This window comes from Kalmanozyma brasiliensis (assembly GCF_000497045.1).
Source record: "Kalmanozyma brasiliensis GHG001 unplaced genomic scaffold PSEUBRA_SCAF19, whole genome shotgun sequence".
NCBI classification, from domain to species: Eukaryota; Fungi; Basidiomycota; class Ustilaginomycetes; order Ustilaginales; genus Kalmanozyma; species Kalmanozyma brasiliensis.
The window spans coordinates 204997-217085 of NW_015961958.1; the positions used below are offsets into that span (position 1 = coordinate 204997).

At 57.9% G+C, this 12089-nt stretch overlaps 3 protein-coding genes across 3 annotated transcripts; 1 reads left to right on the forward strand and 2 right to left on the reverse strand.

Moving 5' to 3' along the window:
- Window positions 1-3469: 3469 nt before the first annotated feature.
- Window positions 3470-4669, forward strand: PSEUBRA_002422 (uncharacterized protein; the record flags this gene model as incomplete). Its single annotated transcript, XM_016435570.1, has 1 exon — window positions 3470-4669. The coding sequence occupies one exon, from the start codon at window positions 3470-3472 to the stop codon at window positions 4667-4669; it is 1200 nt and encodes a 399-aa protein (XP_016293016.1).
- A 414-nt stretch (window positions 4670-5083) lies between these two features.
- Window positions 5084-6562, reverse strand: PSEUBRA_002423 (Chloroperoxidase; the record flags this gene model as incomplete). Its single annotated transcript, XM_016435583.1, has 1 exon — window positions 5084-6562. The coding sequence occupies one exon, from the start codon at window positions 6560-6562 to the stop codon at window positions 5084-5086; it is 1479 nt and encodes a 492-aa protein (XP_016293017.1).
- A 2028-nt stretch (window positions 6563-8590) lies between these two features.
- Window positions 8591-11710, reverse strand: PSEUBRA_002424 (Protein kinase domain protein; the record flags this gene model as incomplete). The annotated part of the gene is made up of 2 exons (XM_059464848.1): window positions 8591-11069; window positions 11697-11710. 2 exons carry the CDS (start codon window positions 11708-11710, stop codon window positions 8591-8593), a joined length of 2493 nt encoding a protein of 830 aa, XP_059320738.1.
- Window positions 11711-12089: the final 379 nt, after the last annotated feature.

Here is a 12089-nt window from a genome sequence, read left to right on the forward strand (position 1 = left end):
TTCGCGTCCGGGTTTCGATGGGGCTAGCGGATGCTGAATCTATGGTGAGCAGAGCGCCACTTGCGGGCAAACATTTTGGTCTCGAGCTGTATGGAACGGGCTCCTGCGATGGCGCTCGAGTCAAGCAGCTCGAGCTCGGTGATGGCGTTCGCGGCAGAAATCAGGTCAGCTGAACGAGAAGGCGAGGTTCGCCTGTGGTTCGGTTCCGTATCTAGCGCGGTCTTTCGGACAAGTGAGGAGACTCGTCGTCGTCATCCGCTATCTTGGTCTTCGCTAAGACCAAGTTCAGCCTCAAATCTTGGTTGGGTGCGGGAAAAGTTCGTGCCATGTGAAGTGAGGAGAAACAGGCTCGAGTCTGACGGCGAACCATTGGAACAGCGATCGGAGAATTTTGCGCGGTTCCTGCGACATCGGACACGGCGGGATGACGCTGGTCTGCAGCCAAATTTGGAAAAAGGGAACCCAGTCGCCGGGGCGAGGTGCCCAAGAAAAAAGGTGACAGCGGAAACGCAGGGCGGGTTGATAGATCGTCACCAGAAATATGACAACAGTAGATCGCGACGAGTTAGGCGAGGTTCTCTATCGTCGAGCGTTGCTCAGCGTTCTGGTGCTGGCCAGCGAAGCCGTGATGAGGCTCTAGATGCGAGAAGCCAAAGTTCTTTGCTTGGCATTTGGAATCAAAGCCTCGTAGCCAGACCGCCTGACAATCTTCGAGACGCATACAGGCCTTCTGCGACCAAAGACCCCGACCCTCGACTCTGCCTAGCCGTGACGACAGCGACCGTCCCCAAATCATGTGCCGCTTCCCCGTTTCCTTTCACGAACGTAAGCCGCTCCGTCCGGGGCCATCGGCCGTCCAACTCAGACCTACAGTATTATGTGAACGAATTAAGGTGAGGCTGATAATTCGTGCCTGCGGCGGCGTTTGGTCCAGCGCCTGTGGTCGAAACCGCGGCAGCAAGTCAGCATCATCTCACTGATCTTCTTGCATATCAAGGACAGCAACTGGACGAGCAGCTTCGGGGCGAACTGTTGGTTGTGCCGCCCTGTACTGATGTCGAAGCGTCGTGAGCATTGTTGAGCGTGCTTCGAGTCGGGGACCGCCCTTGGAGACGCACGTCGCAGAGCCAGTCTGGGGCCGGGGAGCACCACCGAAGCGTGGGAGGCGCAGTCGAGCTTTGAGCAGCTTTTCGGCTGCAGACGCGAGCATTCGAGTGGAGTAGAAAGGAAGGCAAGATGTTGATGGGCTCGGATAGTCTCGTGGTAAGGCAAGCGAGGGACTCTGACGACCATCGAGCCCATCTGAGAATTCTTTGGCGAGAATCCAAGCGACTTTTCCCTTTGATGCTTCCGACCTTGCTCCTGCTCACCCTGGTCAAATGACCACCCTCTGCGCTCGTTCGTATTGTGCTGCACAGTCAATGAATGTGGCTATGCCCTTTGTGGCGTAGATGCACTGCCAGCGAACGCGGTGGGCGTATGGCTTGCCCGATAAGATCACATATTGTGTGATTCAGAGGAAATGTGAAAAGAAGAAAGCGCCACGAGACGGCACTCGAATCAGACTCCGACCTCAGAATGAGCGGAGCATTACTTTTTGTCGAGACCATTTGTTTGGTCAAGGAACCGGAGGCGAGCGCCAACACCCGACCAGGCTTTGGTTCTGAACTCAAGCCACCTTGGCCCTCGAATTCGGAAGCGAACCGTGTCAAACTTGTTGCGCGCACCAAGCCTTTGTTGGAGGTTCGTCATCACAGCATGAATTACGATCATCTAACGGTCCCTCCGCGCCGAGCACTGCACGGCGTCGGATGCACTCCGTTCAAAAGGACGTTGCTTTGCAGCTGCAGCCACTGCACAATCGGGGGTGGTGTCCGTGCAGCCAAAAGAGTGGGTCAAGGGTCTGCTGCACGAGTGTGTGCTAAAACAAGGCCAACTTTAGAATCTCTTTCGCCCCCTCCGTTCACGGAATGAGCTTAGTCTCGGCGATGCGGCGCAGCCGACAGCCTACTATAGTCCAACCGCGATGGTCTCTTTGGATGGCTAGGCGATGGCGGAGGACGAAAAAAGACACTTCAGCTGATGGACTTCGCTTAGACTCAGACGGTCAAGTACAAAGTCATCATCGAATCTGCTCCTCTGCATCAAACACCACGTCGGGCATCCTAGCCGAGGAGATCGCTCCAAATAAAATAGAATAAAAATAAATAAATAAGCAAATGGGCTCAGTCGATGCTGAGACTTTTGCTTTGACAAGCAAGCGAGCCAGAGTTCGATGGCGAACAGATACCTTTTTCTTCTGGCTCGTATCGGAGAAAAGAGGTGGAGAGCCAGTTGAGCACAGGGCCTTGGCCGCATCGCTCGATATCGCCCGCCGGACTCGCTCACCGTCTCTCTGCTGACGTACCGATGGCCTGCTCGCGTGCGTCCATGCCAATGAGGCCATCATCACGACCCATTTCGACGCTCGTCATCAAGCGGATCCCGCTGGCGAATCCGATGGGTGCACGAGACCGATCCGCTAACTGATGAATAGGCTGCCATTCGATGTCAACTAGCCTTACAGTAGCGCAGAGTAGCGCACACAATAGCGTCGACGCTGCCATGCAAGGCTGCTCCCGAGCAATGGCGGATTTTGAGGGTCCGCCTGAGCTTGAGCATGTGTGAGGAGGGCAGGCGGTTCCTGCTGCAATGCAATGCAAAGCCAGAGCAACCAGGGTGCTCCCTGTTGGATAGTGCCGGGATCATCGCTACCTCGCCTGTCCTCTCCTGCGGTACACCGCACCCTCCCCTCCTGCCTTAAGCTCAGGTTGCACAGCGTTGTCACTGCACCCTGTCAGAAGCAGCGCATTGTACGGCTTAGACAGCCGCCCATCATCCTCCTGCACGCCCTCGCATGCAGCATCCCCACCACACTATAATACCGATAGCCCTCCTTCCTCCAGCAGTGGCGTCCCCTTCATCGTTCTTCCTACTCAAACTTCTCTTCCGCCCATCCTACGATACCTCTCCTACCATCGCAACAACCTCTCAACAACACCTCTGTATCAACCTACCTTGACAACGCATCCGCAACCCACGGTTCACTTGCCTTGCCTGCTCCTTCTGCAATCTTTACCGCAACTTTCATCTCGTGTCTCTCTCCCGTCGCGCCCTTTCTGTCTATCCGCCGACTTCATATCGATACCCTTTGTGCTCCTCTTCATCTTCGAGCTCTATACGGCTCCTATCTTCACATCATCTGCAGGGGTCCCGTTCTTCACCTTTCGACCTCGATAGCACACCACGGCGAACCGAGCTCTACTGTCCAGCACCCGCATCACAGCACCGGATCGTATGCCATCAGCATAAAAAGCCGCAGATCCAAGGTCGACGTTGTATCTCGTCGCACCCAATCTGCTGTAGCAGGGCTTCCTTGCCCTACCACCCTCGCACCTTGTCTATTCAGCCAAGCTATCATTCCGACATCATGGCGTCCGCAGCAGCTGTCGCGATGCCCTCGCAGCCGCTTCCTATGACCAAGCCAGTGCTGAGCACCATCACCGCCTCCTTGCCCAAGCCCGTCATCCCAACGATCCTCATCACACCTCCCGACACTGCCCCACAGTACAGCATCTCCCTTCCGGAACAGCAGTACGAAAAGTCAGTCCTCTTCGTACCAGTAAAGACCGAAGAGCTCGGCTGGGACGAGCACGGGCTCTACTGGAACGGCACCTACGCCTACCCTGTGCACCAGATCTACAACAAGCAAGGGCGACCCATCGGGCGCCGACGCCGGGGTCCCGCAGGCTATCGCTTCGAGGAGTACTACACGCAGACACCTCAATCTTCGTCTCCATCCTCAACGTCGGATGATGCAGTCGAGGCCAAGGTGAGGCTGGACGAGCCGGCGCCGGCTAGGATTGAGAAGACGACCCTCCCACCCGTATCGGACGATGTCGAGGCTTCAACGGACGACGAGGAGGAGGACGTTGCAAGTCCGGCCAGTCCCTCGCTCTCTGTTGGGTCTGACCTGACCGAAGATGATGCGAGCTCGCTCTGGTCGCGCACCGAGGCGGATTCTTCCGACGACGAAGTCGAGAGTAGCTGCACCTCACCTGGTCTCATGTCTCCGCCGATGGATCTGGACGCCAGCCCCTCGCTGCAGGCCGACAAGCTCAGCGCGAAGCTCTCCGACCTCGACGCCGGCAACAAACCCACCACCTCCAGCTGGGTATCGCTAGGCACTCTTCCGTCGTCATCACCAGCGGCATCGTCGTCAGCATCGAGCTCGCGATCACAATCGTTGCCGGTGCCACGGAGCAAGCCGGCGCTCGAGCTGTCGCGCGCACACCGCGCCACCTCCACGCTCGTCGTCGACGACTCGAGGCGGCACAGCAGCGGCTCGTACAGCTCGATCATTCACGACCTCACCACGTCCCCCTTTGCGCCCGCTGCCAAAACGCCGTATCGCTCCGCAACCCTCCCCCGCTCCTCCTCGCGCGCCGCATCCAGAGGCACAATTCTTCGTCCGCCACCCCACTTTGTCCCCAGCCGAGAGGCCCGCAAGCGATCCAGCGAGGACTTCTCAGGCAAGGCAAGCCGCGGCAGGTTGGAAGCAGAACACGATTTTGCGGCAGGCTGGACCTTCGAAAACGCCTCCTCGATGCCACTCGTCAACGACTACTAGTTATCGCTCCACTCTTTGGTCTCATGTTATGGTACGGCATCTATTCTCGTGATGCCTGTTTGTTGTATTAGTACGGTCAATTTATCATGCCACTTCGCATGTCCCACACTAGTCTGTGCGAGTTAGGAGGACGTGAATCGGGAGAGATGTGCACTTCTCAGATGATATTCTGGGAAGCACCGATCACGCAAGATTAGGCTTGATCACGTCCAGTTCTCGACAGGGTTCATCGGCCTTGTTCATTTCATGTGTGCAAGAACATTGAGCTGCATCGCCTGTGTATGCGTTACATCCTATGTAGCATGCCGACGGGCTTGTATCGTCTGCGACACAAGGCCTACATCCGAAGCATCCATTGTTGGGAAAAGCGAGTTCGAGTTGAATCGATCGCTATAGTGGGTCGGGTGACCGACATTACTTGAACGCACCGACACGGCGCTTCCTGAGCCCGAGGCCACCAAGCACCTTGGGCAGGATGCCACTTCCACCGTTGGTCGTCTCGATCTTGGCACCCGGGTACTGGTTGTATGCTGCGGCGATGTTCGAGTTGAAGCTGTTGCAAGGGTTGTTGCCGGCGGTGGCGAGTCGTTGCCAGGGTCCCTTGAGGTTCTTGGCGACAAAGTCGAGCGCGGTACCAGCGACCTTGTAGAGCAGGTTGATCTGGGTCGGTACGAGCTGTTCGATGCCGATCTGGTACAGGTAGCAGGCAAGCGCCTGGGGGTCCTTGGAGAGGGTCTCGAAGTTGTACACGCCACCGGTGAGGTTGCCGACATCGACACCGGTGAAGGTGTTGACCTGACCGGCGTTACCTCCGACGCTGAGCAGGGACGGGTCGATAGCGGCGGCGTGGAGAAGGGTGAGAACAATATCGTCGAGACCGAACGTGGCCGCCAGAGGTCGACGCGTCCAACCAGGAATCAGGTGCTCGTGACCAGGCGTGTACTTGAGGCCCGAATCGGTTCGCTCGACGGAGAAGAAGGCAAGCAGGTTCTTCTCGTCCAGGTAGAGACGGTTGTAGCCGTTGGCATCGGCCGTGTTGTTGGCAGCAAATTCAGCAACGAAGCGCTCAGCAGCCGTCGTCACCACAAGACCACCGAAGGCCGAGTTGAAGAACAGCGGGTTGACCGCCACCGACTGGTGCCAGCGGTTCGACTTGTGCTGCAGCATCAGCTCGGCCGTGTAGACGTCCTTGTCCTCGGTCTGGTCGTTGTTGCCCAGATCGAGCAGGTCCTGGAAGTAAGGCAGGTGCACCTGGACATTGTCGTGGTTGGCACCGGGCTGGTAGTAGTCCTGACGAACGATGGAGGCGTCTCCCTCATAGATGTTGTGGGCGTTGATACCGCCGGGAGGACCGAGGAGGATGTCCGTCACCTTGCCAAGGCCTTGAGACTGGTAGGGACCACCGATCGACCAGGTGAGATCGAGGATGTTGCCGTTGAACACCACAGCATAGGCGTTCAGGGCGAGGCCAAGGTCGGCTTCAACACCGAACACTTTGCCGATGGCATCGATTCCCTGGGCCAGGTTGGTCACACCGTTGCGGTTGAGGTAACCATGGTTGGCCAGCAGGTTGAGACCAGGACAGGGACCGCGGATATCGTTGGGTCCCGGAGGGATGAACTTGTGCTCGTCCGAAGTCAGGTCGATGTACTGCGCTTTGGCATCGAACTTGAAGCTGGCGGGATCAATGAGAGCGTGGAAGGTTCGTTGCTCGAAGCCAGTAGCGTTGCTGTCGTTGGTGGCTCGCTTGATGAGCTCCTTGCCTCCCTTGATCTGGGCGGCCTTTTCGAGGAAAGCAGAGTAGTCGACTTTGCTCAGGTCGGCATAGGAAGGGAAGGCAGCCGCCCCGGTGAGCAAGACCGACAGAGCAGGGATGAGCGTCAAGAGCTTCATCTTGAAGGCTAGTAGCGTTGGGAAAGGAAGAGGAGGGGATGTGATTCGAAAGAAGGAGTTTGCAGCAGTGGGAGGACAAATATATACCTTTTTGCCCTCCGGTTCTTCGGGTAAGATGTTTGGACCGTACGTGCTGCTTGCTTGAGAGCCATTCGAAGTGGTTTAAGCACCTCCGAGTACTGCTGCTCCCATCAACGTGCTAAGATCTTGGCTTGCATCACATCCGGAACGCAGCACGACGACCACACAGTCTCGTACCTCGGGATGACACCATATTCAAGCGAGCTCGGATGAGACGCATTCTCAGTCTTGTTGGGATTAGCGAGAAGGAAGGTACAGTAGCACGAATGTAGCTGGATGAGAAGATGGCGACTCGGGGGTCCGAAGGGTCCTGACAGCTGCGTCGAGTAGTGCGATCTCACTCAAACGCCGACCTGTCGAACCGGCGAATGAAACGGAGGGGCGCTTCTTTAGAACGTTTCTGGTACGCCTCGGCTGAACAGACCAACCAGAGACGAAAGATTTGAAGTGAATGGGGTGATGGCGTCGTCTCTGACGGGAGGAGCTGCAGAACGTGTCACTCCGAGAGGCAAAATGTGAGTTGGATGGGGTGATGGCGTCGTCGTCGCTGAAGGTGGCTGCAGAACGGTCCAATCAGAGAGCAAAGATTTGAAGTGGTCAAGGTGGTGGCGTTGATCTTGGAGGTGCTTCAGATGAGGGTCCAGTTGAGGGTCCTGCTCGGATGAAACGGATCTTCATGTTTGAGGTGCCTGCGGGCCTGTCGTATATTGACCACCTATGCATGGAATAACGCCATCCAAGTGACTGTGAGTCATGGGCGTGGGGGGCACGACTACGCGTGTCGACGATCGCGTGCGAGAGCGGCAAGGTGGCGGAAGGCGGACTAGGGGCGGCTACCTCGGCAAAAGACGCACTTCAAAAACGCTATTTACAATTCCCGGTCCGCGGTGGCGTGAGACAATTTGCCGCCCCCGCCGGCTCCAACCGCGAAAAAAGTCTGTCACGAAGATTCAAAGCACCCTGCGCTGCTGGACATTTCACGATACCACGGTACACGACCCCGCTCGGTCACAGATGGCTCAGACTCGGACGCGATACTTCGGTAGAAGTCAACGTCGGAGTTGTTCCGGTTAGCGCGCACGCAACTTGTACGGAAGATGACTGTGTTCGGCTAGGCTTGTACGGAGCTCGTTGCGCCATCGCCTTCACCGGCTCGGTGGGCTTGGTCTAGCGAATCAGCTTCCTCGCTTTGTTCGGGTCACTCGCCATTGGTAATCGCCTTTGCCACTCAAGCGGCTCCGCGCGGGGCGCAGGATGCATCAAACAGCTTCAAGCCACATCATATAAGGCAAAGAACCAAATAAGCTTTCGAGCGCGAGTGAGATGGCGCTTCCACGAGTGCAACACCCGAATCTCTCCTCAAGCAACAACCGTTTGCAACGGCAGCACCCTCTTCGCGCTGACTTCTCACCTCTATATCGCTTTCAAGCTCCTCCCATCTGACCGGTCCAACTCGGCCCTGCGACATCCGAATTCGGACCCAACGCACACAGAGCTGCCACCATGGCGTGCCCAGTCAATCACCCTGCCTTCCACGCATTGGTCTTCTTGTTAGGCGCACTCCTCATGCTCTCCAAGTACATCAAGCCCTAGACCACTGCCCTCATGAAGTAGCACTTTCTCGCAATCTCCAAAAATGTACAGCCCATCACGAGCCTCGGCGTGTTATGAGCAAGACGTGTCAATGAGTGCAGGTCGGAATCGAGGCGTGATCTTGGCAGCGCCCGATCTCTCGCCCCCTGCATGTGATGGCGCCGCTGTGATTGTCATCTCGTCCGGCCGTGCACCCGTTTCACCTTTCAGAGCGGATCTATCTTCCTCCTTACACAAATGCAGTCCACGCTCGCCCTCCTCGAATCACACAAACACACCGAAGATCAGGAAAAGTTCTTTGACAAGAAAACAACAAGGACGAAACAGAAAATGTGGGGTGGACTTGCTGGATCTCTACTGCACGGTGGTTGCCACGGGTCGGGGCAGGCCTTGCGGGGAGGGGCTGCCAGCCCCACGATTGCTCGAGTTGCCGCCTTGCTGCTGTTGAGCGGACAGCTTGGGCGTCGAGACCTGACGGATGCCGCTATCGTCACCACCGCCTTTGACGGTCATGTGCGATTCGCCTGCCGCATCCGCTGAGCTCGACCGTTCCAGGTTGTCCGCCTGCAGCGCCGACACGGGGTCCCTGGTGCTGGTGTGGGACGGTGTAGGCAGAGCGGACGATGCCGCGCTGGTATGCGTCGAACCGCCGTTTTCCGCCTGATGCTGCGCCGCCCGCCGCTTGGCATCCTCCAGCCCCTGCATGTTCAACGTCATCGTTGCAGGGCTGCTCGACACCGACCCCACAGGCTTCAGCGCATCCGCCTCGCTCGGCGTCAACCCGGGCGGCAAGGTGCGACCACTCGGACTACCGGCAGTCAAAGCCTCAACATCAATTCCCGCCTGTCGCATCGCCTGCTCGATCTCGCCCTGCACCACAATCCCTTCCAGCCACGTGTGCTCCAACAACTCCCGCGCACCCGCTCGCTTCTCCGGGTGCAATCGCATCATGGGCATCAAGAAGCTCTGCAGCTCGTTTGCCTCGGCATACGGCATCAGATACTTCTCCTGCAGCACCGAGATCAGCGGCCAGAAGCGCAGCTTGTGAATGTGTCGCAGCTCACCCCGGCGGTTGAAGATGTCTGCGCTGTACTTGCCGGCGAACGCAAGGCTCTTGGGGAAGTCGCCCAGGAGCTCGATGATCTGTGCCACGTGGTCGTCGTCTTTGTTGTACTTGGTACCTGCCGCAGGGTCGAAAAGGTAGTCGCCCGTCAACAGCTCGAAGAACATGCAGCTCGCCGACCACATATCGGCGCTCGGACCCCACTTGGCGCCCAGGATGACTTCGGGACATCGATACTGGCGTGTCTGGATGTCGTTGGTAAAGTGGTGGTCGACCCAACACGCGTTGCCGAGATCGGCGATCTTGACTGTGATGCGCTCCAGCGAGCTCGGGTCGTACGGCGGGGGGGGCGGGAGCGTGTTGGGATCGCCTGCTGCCGGTGCGGGTGGGTGCATGTCCTGGTCCATGAGCGTCGAGTCTGGCTTGTCGGTCGGACTGGGCGAGTCCATCGACATGGGCGAGGGCGAGTCTGTTGGCTCTGCGGCCTCTTCGGGCTGCGGTGCCAGTGTCGACGATTCCGATACCTGCGGCACGCGGGGCGCACCGAGCGAAAGCAGCGATGGACCCTTCTGCTGTGGCGCGCCAGTCGACATTCGGCTTCCGAACGAGTCGGCAGGCAAGCTGCTCGACCCTTGTGTGCTGAGCTGCGCGATGCCGTGGCCGATCATCTCGGTCGACTGTTCCCTCTCCTTGCTGTTGGCCAGCGATCCACCCTTGGACCCCGCCGCCTCGCTGCTGGCGCCGCTGCGGAAGCCGTTCTCGCTGTCGCTGACGCTCGGCTTGTCGATCTTGGACATGCCAAACGCCCACTTGTCAAACATAGGACTCGAACCGAGACTGCTGCTGGGACTTGGCAACGGCTGAGAGCCCGTGATGAAGATGCCGTCTCGTTTCGGTGTTTGCGTCCCGCCTCGGCCTTGACTCGGTGGCACACCGACCAACTTGGTGGGGACTGCCGCCGGGTTGGAGCGCAACTCGGCCTCGACCACCGCCTCGACGTCCTCGATGCAAATGAGCACATTTTCGGGCTTAAGGTCGGTATGAATGATGCCGCACTCCTGGTGCATGTAATCGAGTCCAAGAAGCACCTGCTTGGCAATCTGCTTGACAATGTGTGGCGGCACACCGCGGTGCTGATACCGCTTGATGAGGCCGAGCAGGTTCTCGCCGAGCACCTCGAAGACCATGCAAACATGCGAGCCGTTGGGGCCTTTGTGACGGAAGTGGTCGAGAAGCGAGACGCAATGTCTCCTGCCGGGGTGGTTGGGGTTGGCCGAGACGAGACGCTGGAGCAACTTGATCTCGTCCAATGCGGTCTCTGTGTAGTGAGGTGCGCTCTTGACTACTTTCAAAGCAACGTGCCTCTTCATCTTGTTGTCTTTTGCGAGCCAGACCGTCGAGAAGTGACCCCATCCGAGCTTGCGGACGATGAGATATCGACCGTCTGAGAAGGTATCTCCGACGTGAACGGGATGGTAGCCACCCTTACCGTAATCTTCCAAATCCTCTTCGTCTTCGGTCATGACGGAGCCCATGTCCGAGGACGCGTTGACGGACGAGGGACCGAAACTGCCTGGAGTGCTCTGATCTTGCGAGGCACCAGCTATCGAGATCGAGTTGGAAGGCATCCCTGGTGTGTGGTGATGTGGGCCGCCTGCCATTGGGACAGGCAATGCGGAGAGGGCGCCTGGTGTGTTGACGGGCGATGGGCCGGGGGTGCACGTGGAGGTGATGACGTTGCTAAAGCTCTTGTCGTCGTGGGTGCTGGGGCTGAAATGCGAGGCAAATGGGCAACGTGAGGATGCAAGGTGTGGTGGTCGAAGAATGAAATGGATATCAAAGGTCGGGATGAGAGACGTCAGCGTGCTATTCTGCAAAGAGCGCGGCGAAAAGGATGCAATATGGTGGCAAGAGGCCGCGACCCACTGCTAGCTTGCGCTGCACGCCCGACGGTTGAAAGCGAAAGTACTCGAGCCAATAGACTTTGTGGGCCTCGTGACGGACGCCCTTGAGATGAACTCGGTGCGCAGCCAAAGAACGCGTGCGTAGTGGCGGTGCGCCAAGAATCGAGCGAGGCTTACAATAAGCTCAACTCGGATTCGTCCAAGCACCGACACTGCCTGCGCTCTCCTCTGCCCAGCTCCAAGCTCGCAGCAGAGCAGCTTCGGAGAGAAGGCCGATGCGCCTTCATTTCCGCGGCTCAACTGACAAATCCGCAGCGCGAAACTGGCAGCAGTCTGACTCAACCTCCCCATCGGACGCCTTCCGACGCAAGCCACATGCCGGCTGATGAAGGCGGGCAAGAGACAGGAGCGTCCGGCGTCGGGAGTCGCGCGACACTGCAAAGGGGCGGAAACAAAGCCATGGGAGGAGGAGAGAGGGAAATCAAACACTTACCCTGCAGACGTCATGCTGGCTTGCTGAAAGCAGACTGGCTGTCAGATGATCAGAATCTAGCTCTTCGAGTATGTTTCTACAGACCGCTTGAAGCTGATCTGCATTCGAACGGTCCGAAGGATCGGCTCAGTTGGCCTCGAGGAATAAGAGCGTAGCGTAGCAAGCCCAGTGCGCGGCACAAAGGTGCTTCTTTGCAATTGACGTCCCGTTGGCCGAGATTGATTGCGCAGATCAAACAAGCTTCCGCCGAGCTTACTGCGGAGATCGTCGTTGTTGACAGTGGCTAGACTTCGGGTGGGTCTGCACAGCTTCTGCGCAGAACTGCGAGGCTTCCAGAGAGAGTGCTTGGAGAATGCGCGACCGCGAGTGATGCAGTCGTGAAGAGGGACGCGC